At 46.5% G+C, this 8,103-nt stretch overlaps 1 protein-coding gene across 3 annotated transcripts in view; it reads right to left on the reverse strand.

Moving 5' to 3' along the window:
• ACER1 (alkaline ceramidase 1) overlaps positions 1 to 8,103 on the reverse strand; it is a 74,238-nt gene that overhangs the window by 18,468 nt on the left and 47,667 nt on the right. For all 3 annotated transcript variants that reach the window (XM_077476302.1, XM_077476303.1, XM_077476305.1), the window contains exons 3-4: positions 4,947 to 5,061; positions 4,591 to 4,729 (exon numbers count right to left, since the gene is read on the reverse strand). In XM_077476302.1, coding sequence (XP_077332428.1) covers positions 4,591 to 4,729; positions 4,947 to 5,061 — 254 coding nt within the window. The remainder of the gene's footprint in view (positions 1 to 4,590; positions 4,730 to 4,946; positions 5,062 to 8,103) is intronic.

Raw genomic sequence — 8,103 nt, forward strand, 5'->3', positions numbered from 1 at the left:
TCTAGATGTGCAAAGTTAGTAGAGACATAGCCCAACAGACTAAGGCTGTAATTAAAGCAAAATGTTGCCCAACAAAATACTGACACAGGGGGGTGATTTTTTTTTCCAACTCAGTGATTCTGTTTTTTTTATTTGTTTTCTGACATGTTGGTGTTATATCTTTAACTTGGATGTTATACATTGCTGGATAAACCAAAAGAAGTGTTTGTCTTCATTTCAGGCTGCAAGCATTACAATTCGATTTTTTTTAAAGGGGGTTGATTATTTTCTATATCCACTGTACATCAAATGTCCTCATCAGAGTCAGCCCATTTACATCAATTGTCCCCATCAGAATCTTTCCTTATATCAATTGCCCCCCATCAAGGTCCCCTCTTACATAAATTGCCCCCGTCAGAGTTCCCTCTTACATAAAATGTCCCCATCAGTGTTTTCCCTTACATAAAATTATCTCCATCAGAGTTCCTCTTATTATATAATGTCCCCATCAGAGTCTTCCCTCACATCAAATGTCCCCATTGGAGTCCCTCCTTACATCAGATGTCCACACCAGAGTCCTCCCTTTCATCAAATGTCCATATCAGAGTCACTCCTTATATAAAAGGTGCCCATTGGAGTAGCCCTTACATGAATTGCTCCCATTAGACTTCCCTCCTTACTTAAAATGTCCCCATCAGAGTGCCCCCTTGTATCAAATATCAGAGTCCCTTATTACTTCAAATTTCCCAGCCAGAGTCCTCCCTTAGATCAAATGTCCCCTTCAGAGTCTCCCCTTATATCAGATGTCCCCATCAGAGTCCCCCCTTACATCAAATGCTCCCATCAGAGTCCCCTTTATTATCAATTGCCTCCATCATACTCAGGTGTTCCGTTCACCCCCATGCAGGGGGTCCAATTGATGTCAATTGGCACACAGTGGCTACATGAACACAATGTGACATTCACACAGGTGTGGGTGCACAGCTCTGAACACACACCGTCTGTGCAGCACTATAGAAATCAATGGAGCCATGCACATAGTCTACGCACAGAAATGTGTGCCGTGTACAGCAGTCTACAAAAAATGTAGAGCACAGCTGCGTCCAGGGTCATACATATCTGCAGACTTTAGACGAGTATGCTTGTAAACACGTACAGTATATACATACACATGTGGGCCCCATTCACACTTCGGCATACACAGGCAGAAGCACTTATTTCTGTTCTTGTTTTTCTGTTTGTGATTCTGTAAACATTCTAAAAGCACGCTAAAATGCGCAATGCACTTGTAGTGACGTTATTTCTTGATGGCACCCCAAACGCGGGTAGCCGTCACGCATTTTTCTGCAAATTTTTCATGTAACAAAACACATGAAAAGTGCACAAAAACCCACGACACAAGACGCGCTTGGCTCTGTTGATGATATTCTTTAGCGAGTTCTTGGGGTGCAGGAAGGCCCATTTAAATTAATTGTGCAGCGCCAAAAAGGCGCAAAAAAGCGCTACAAACACATTAGCGTCACTCAAGTGTGTACGAGCCTGAAAAGTAACTAGAATTGTATGTGTCTAAAGCCGCGTACACACGTAGCCGTCTGTCCGACGTACTTAGTCTGGCGGACTTCCCGCCAGACTGTACGTCGGACTTTCCGAACGGGCTACTTGCCCACACACGGCACTTTTTCAGCGGACTAATACGGCGTACTAAGTCTGCCGTACTATCCGCCCTACTTTTGAAATGAACGGACTCGCCCACACACGCGGAGGAAAGTCCGCTCATTTCGAGCGCGTCTCCAGGTAGGCGGGGCCCACGAAGGATACGTCGCTGGCCCCGCCGCCTGGTATGGACTTAAAGGGGAACCCCAGCGCTGAAAAAAATCGGCGTGGGGGTCCCCCCAGGTCCACATCAGACCCTTGTCCGAGCACGCTACCTGGCCGGCCAGGAAAGGGGGGGACGAGCGAGCGCCCCCCCCTCCCGAGCCGTACCAGGCCGCGTGCCCTCAACATGGGGGGGGTGCTTTGGGGGAAGGGGGGGCCCTGCGGCCCCCCACCCCAAAGCACCTTGTCCCCATGTTGACGAGGACAAGGGCCTCTTCCCGATAACCCTGGCCATTGGTTGTCGAGGTCTGCGGGTGGGGGGCTTATTGGAATCCAGGAGCCCCCTTTAATAAGAAAAGAAAAAACACAACACATGTTTTTAAAATAATTTATTGCACAGGTCCGGTGGTCTTCCGTCTTGGGGGGGTCTTCTCGCCGGACTCCTCCGCTATCTTCTGCTAGCTCTTTTACTAGCGGAGGAGCCCGTTTTCGGAGCTGTGCAATAAATTATTTTAAAAACATGTGTTGTGTTTTTTTCTTTACACTTTTTTCCACCCGGTGAATGGGTACGGGTACGTGGTACCCCAATACTTATTCACATAGGGTGGGGGGCCGGTATCTGGGGGCCCCCTAATTAAAGGGGCTCCCGGATTCCGATAAGCCCCTTGCCCGCGGACCCCGACAACCAATGGCCAGGGTTGTCGGGAAGAGGCCCTTGTCCTCATCAACATGGGGACAAGGTGCTTTGGGGTGGCCCCCCCTTCCCCAAAGCACCCCCCATGTTGAGGGCACGTGGCCTGGTACGACTCAGGAGGGGGGGTGCCCCCTTTCCTGACCAGCCGGGCTGCATGGGTACGGGTACGTGGTACCCCAATACTTATTCACATAGGGTGGGGGGCCGGTATCTGGGGGCCCCCTAATTAAAGGGGCTCCCGGATTCCGATAAGCTCCTTGCCCGCGGACCCCGAAACCAACGGCCAGGGTTGTCGGGAAGAGGCCCTTGTCCTCATCAACATGGGGACAAGGTGCTTTGGGGTGGCCCCCCCCTCCCCAAAGCACCCCCATGTTGAGGGCACGTGGCCTGGTACGACTCAGGAGGGGGGGCGCCCCCTTTCCTGACCAGCCGGGCTGCGTGGTCGGATAAGGGTCTGATATGGACTCTGGGGGGGAACCCCACGCCGTTTTTTCGGCGTAGGGCTTCCCTTTTAAGTCCATACCAGGTGACAGGGCCAGCGAGGTGTCAATCTTGCCAATGGAGGCGGCGACATTGACTTCCTGTGTTAGTCCCTTGTACCTGGAGCCGCGTTCAAAATGAATGGACTTTACTCCATGTGTGGGCAAGTCCGTTCATTTCAAAAGTCTGGCGGATTCCCGCCATAGTCCGGTGGTTTGTCCGCCACACATAGTCCGCCGGAAAAGTCCGGTCATGTGTGGGCAGGTCCGCTAATTCGAAAAGTCTGGCGGACCTCCGCTTCAAAGTCCAGCGGTTTGTTCGCTGGACTAAGTCCGCCGGATAGTCCGAACACGTGTATGCGGCATGAAGCTCACTAGTAATATTTCAAACAAAACTTTGTATGAAAATTCTTAGGAAAATTGTCACAAAAAATATTAGTACCTCGTTCAAAAGTATTTCAAGTTTACTTTTAACGTTTGATTTTCGAATGAATGGATTCATTGAAAACCCCATACACATACATAATTTCATACATTGGGGAGGAATTTTCCATCCTGCTTTTTTAACATTTTCTTGTTGCTACAGTCAAAAACGAACGTGTTTTTGACCCCACTAACCAATGTTCCTACAATGAAAAACGTCAAACAAAATGATTCTAGTTTATATCTAGATTTAGAAGCTGCAGAGGACCCAGTCACACATAGGAGTTGAGGGGATAAGAGACTGCAAAGACTCAGCCACACATGAGGCAAAAAGCAGTTAAAGTGGTTATAAAATCAGAATGTTTTTTATTTTAATGCATTCTATGCATTAAGATAAAAAAAACGTGTATGCAGCAGCCCCTTTCAGCCCTCCTAATACTTACCTGAGCCCATCTCGATCCAGTGATGTTGCACAAGAGTCTCAGCTCTCTGGGACTCCCCTCCTCATTGGCTGAGACAGCAGCGAGGCGCTATTGGCTCCAGTTGCTGTCAATAAAAGTCAGTGAGCTAATAAGGAGAGAGGGGGCGGGCCCGATCTGCGGCTCCCTGTCTGCATGGACACACAGAGCATCGGCTCAGCCCAGGTGCCCTCATAAGCAAGCTGCTTGCTGTGGGGGCACTTGGCAGGAGGGAGGGGCCAGGGGCATCAGCAAGGGACCCGAGAAGAGGAGGATCTGGGCTGCTCTGTGCAAAACCACTATCACATGTTTGTTATTTTTAAACAAAAAAGAAAAGGAGACTTTAGGCTGCAGAAGACACCACTGCACATGGGAGGACACAGTACACACACAGCCTCATAGGAAAGAGGAGCAGTAAAAGATACCGTATGAAGGGGATATAATACACTACCAGCAGTGGTGGCCACTCATGCAGGGCGCAGGGGTGCCATCCCCCTAATCCATTTGCCTGGCCCCTAATCTACTTACAGGGTGCCAGATGCATGGATTCCAATGTTTTTTTTTTTTCTTTTTTAGAAGCACATGATTAGATCCAGAGGCTCTAATTGACTTAAAAAAGGGTGGGCTCGGGGCACAGAGCACTACCCCATCCCCCCCAAGAAAATTGAGCACCAGCTGCCACTGACTACCAGTGCAAAGACAGACCGGAGGTATACATGGATAAACAATGCATTAATCCTACCTGCTTGTGATGAATCTGGGGAAGTGAGGCTGAGGAAACCATATAGAATAGCCAAGGCAAATAACCCACAAAATGGAGAGCTCGTCAAGTAACTGGCCGAAGAAACTAAGGGTCATGTGGTAGTACATGGAGAAGAGACCTAAAGTAAAAAAAACATTTTATTACTGAATCCATCTTATCTTACTAGGATGGTAAAACATATTTAAAAATATACAGAGAGCAGTACATTTTCATTTGGAACAATAAACTTCTTGGTTGGTTAGTTGAAAGATACTAGAGCAAAAAATAATATGTGCTTTATATACTCTATGCATATCGATATAGACACACATAAACAAGCGTGTGTGCAATCATACCAATCACGGTGAACAAGATCCAGACTCCGTGAACCATCAGTGTCCGTCTGCAGGCATATGGGTGTAACAGGTACATCATAAGGGGGCCCACAAATAGGAAGGAAATATTACTGACCTGCAAGTAATTTGTACAATATTAAATACTTAAATGGCAAATGCAGTTAACTGTTCTTTCACTCTTCATTTTCTTAGCATATTTAATGAAAAATAAACACATATGGTTTTAACCCCCTCCTGCACGTATGTAAATGTCCTCGGACGGGAAGGATGATATCTGGGTCATCGCTGCAGTAATGATAGAGATATTATTTTCTTCTGCTGGCGATTCCCTACAAAGTAAAAGTAATCCCCATGCTCATACGCAAATGTGAACATGCATGTAGTTTCCGCACGCCTATGTAAACGCCGATAGCACCACACATTTGAGGTATCCTCACAAGTAACGCTAAACTGGTTACATGTAATGGCTTTTAAAGTGTTGCCTATTTTTAGCTACTGTAGCTTAACCACTTAAGGACCAGGCCTCTTTTTCAGATTTGGTGTTTACATGTTTAAAAAAAATTTTTTTGCTAGAAAATTACTTAGAACCCCCAAACATTTTATATCGTTTCTTTTCTAACACCCTAGAGAATAAAATGGCGGTCATTGAAAAACTTTTTTTCTCACCGTATTTGCGCAGCGGTCTTACAAGCACACTTTTTTTGGAAAAAATGCAGTTTTTTGAATAAAAAAATAAGACAACAGTAAAATTAGCCCAATTTTTTTTATATTGTGAAAGATAATGGTACGCCGAGTAAATTGATACCCAACATGTCACGCTTAAAAATTGCGCCCGCTCGTGGAATGGCGTCAAACTTTTAGCCTCAAAAATCTCCATAAGCGACATTTAAAAAATTCTACAGGTTCGCGTTACAGAGGAGCCCTAATTCTAGGGCTAGAATTATTGCTCTCGCTCTACCGATCACGGCGATACCTCACATGTGTGGTTTGACCACCGTTTTCATATGCGGGCGCTACTCACGTATGAGCTCGCTTCTGTGCGCAAGCTCGTCGTGACGGGGTGTTTTTAAAAACCTTTTTTTTTTCTTATTTATTTTAATTGATTTTATTTATTTTTACACTGTTTTAAAAAAAAATGGATCACTTTTATTCCTATTACATCCCTTGTAAACATCCCTTGTAATAGAAAAAAACATGACAGGTCCTCTTAACCACTTGAGGACCGCCGTATTGCCATTGTACGTCAGCACAATGGCACAGGCAGGCATAATCACGTACATCTACGTGATTGCCTTCCAGCGGGTGGGGGGTCCGATCGGACCCCCTCCCGCTGGTTACGGCGGTCCGATTCGGTCCAGGAGCGCTCCGTGATGAGGGGATGGCCGTTGGTTTTCGGCCACCCCCTCTGGATCGCTCCTGGCCAATGAGAAGCTTCCTCCCCTGTGTATTGTTTACACAGGAAGGAGGAAGTGATGTCATTCTCCTCGGGGCGGTCTTTTTGACCGGACTACGAGGAGAACAGTAAAAGTAAGTGTGCACCAACACTACACTGACATGTAGGTACACACAGGCACACAAACCCCCCCCGATCCCCCCCCGATCGCCCCCCAATCCCCCCCCCGCCCCCCCTCCCCCCCCAGTCACAGTGTCACTGATTGCATTGATCATTTCTTTACTGATCAATGCATTCAGTGTCAGTTGTGACAGTAAAAACTGTCAGGACAGTTAGTGTTAGGTCCAGGGTAGCCCCCTATCACCCCCCAATAAAGATTTAACCCCCTGATTGCCCCTAGAGTTAACCCTTTCACCCCCTTTTGCCAGTGTCACTAAGCGATCATTTTTCTGATCGCTGCATGTGTCGCTAGTGTCGCTAGGTAGCTAGTTATTTTTTTAGGTTCACCGCCAGGTTTTTATAGCGCTAGGTACCCCGATATACTACCCAATAATGTTTTTAACCCCCTGATTGCCGCTAGTTAACCCTTTCACCCCCTTTTGCCAGTGTCACTAAGCGATCGTTTTTCTGATCGCTGCATTAGTGTCGCTACAGTCGCTAGGTAGCTAGTTCTTTTTTTAGGTTCACCGCCAGGTTTTTATAGCGCTAGGTACCCCGATATACTACCCAATAATGTTTTTAACCCCCTGATTGCCGCTAGTTAACCCTTTCACCCCCTTTTGCCAGTGTCACTAAGCGATCGTTTTTCTGATCGCTGCATTAGTGTCGCTACAGTCGCTAGGTAGCTAGTTATTTTTTTAGGTTCACCGCCAGGTTTTTATAGCGCTAGGTACCCCGATATACTACCCAATAATGGTTTTAACCCCCTGATTTCCGCTAGTTAACCCTTTCACCCCCTTTTGCCAGTGTCACTAAGCGATAATTTTTCTGAACGCTGCATCAGTGTCGCTAGTGTCGCTAGGTAGCTAGTTATTTTTTTAGGTTCACCGCCAGGTTTTTATAGCGCTAGGTACCCCGATATACTACCCAATAATGGTTTTAACCCCCTGATTGCTGCTAGTTAACCCTTTCACCCCCTTTCACCAGCGATCACAGTATAAGTGTCACTGGTGACGCTGGTTAGCCAGTTAGTTATTTAGGTTCCCCGTCAGGTTTTTATATAGCGCCAGGGACCCCCATATACTACCTAATAAAAATTTGAACCCCCTGATTGCCCCTAGTTAACCCTTTCACCACTGATCACCGTATAAGTGTTACGGGTGACTCTGGTTAGTTTGTTTTTTATAGCATTTTATATTCAAATCCGGAAGGCAGTGCTTGGTTTTCGGGGTCCCGTACGTGGCTAGGCTCCCAAAAAGTCCCCCACATGTGGTATCCTCGTACTCGGGAGAAGCAGCAGAATTTATTTTGGGGTGTAATTTGACTTCTGCACATAGCATGTGTGAGCAATATATCATTTAGTGACAACTTTGTGCAAAAAAAAAAAAAGTTTGTAATATTCCCGCAACTTTTGGCAAAATATAAAATATTCCATGGACTCAACATGCCTCTCAGTAAATAGCTTGGGGTGTCTACTTTCCAAAATGGGGTCATTTGGGGGGGTTTTGTGCTATTTTGGCATTTTATGGCCTTCGAAACTGTGATAGGTAGTGAGGAGTTAAATCAAAAATTTGCACCCTTAGAAATCCTGAAGGTGGTGATTGG

This window comes from Lithobates pipiens, unplaced genomic scaffold, assembly GCF_037356315.1.
Source record: "Lithobates pipiens isolate NorthernLeopardFrog02 unplaced genomic scaffold, aLitPip1_a1.2 Scaffold_13, whole genome shotgun sequence".
Lineage (NCBI taxonomy): Eukaryota > Metazoa > Chordata > Amphibia > Anura > Ranidae > Lithobates > Lithobates pipiens.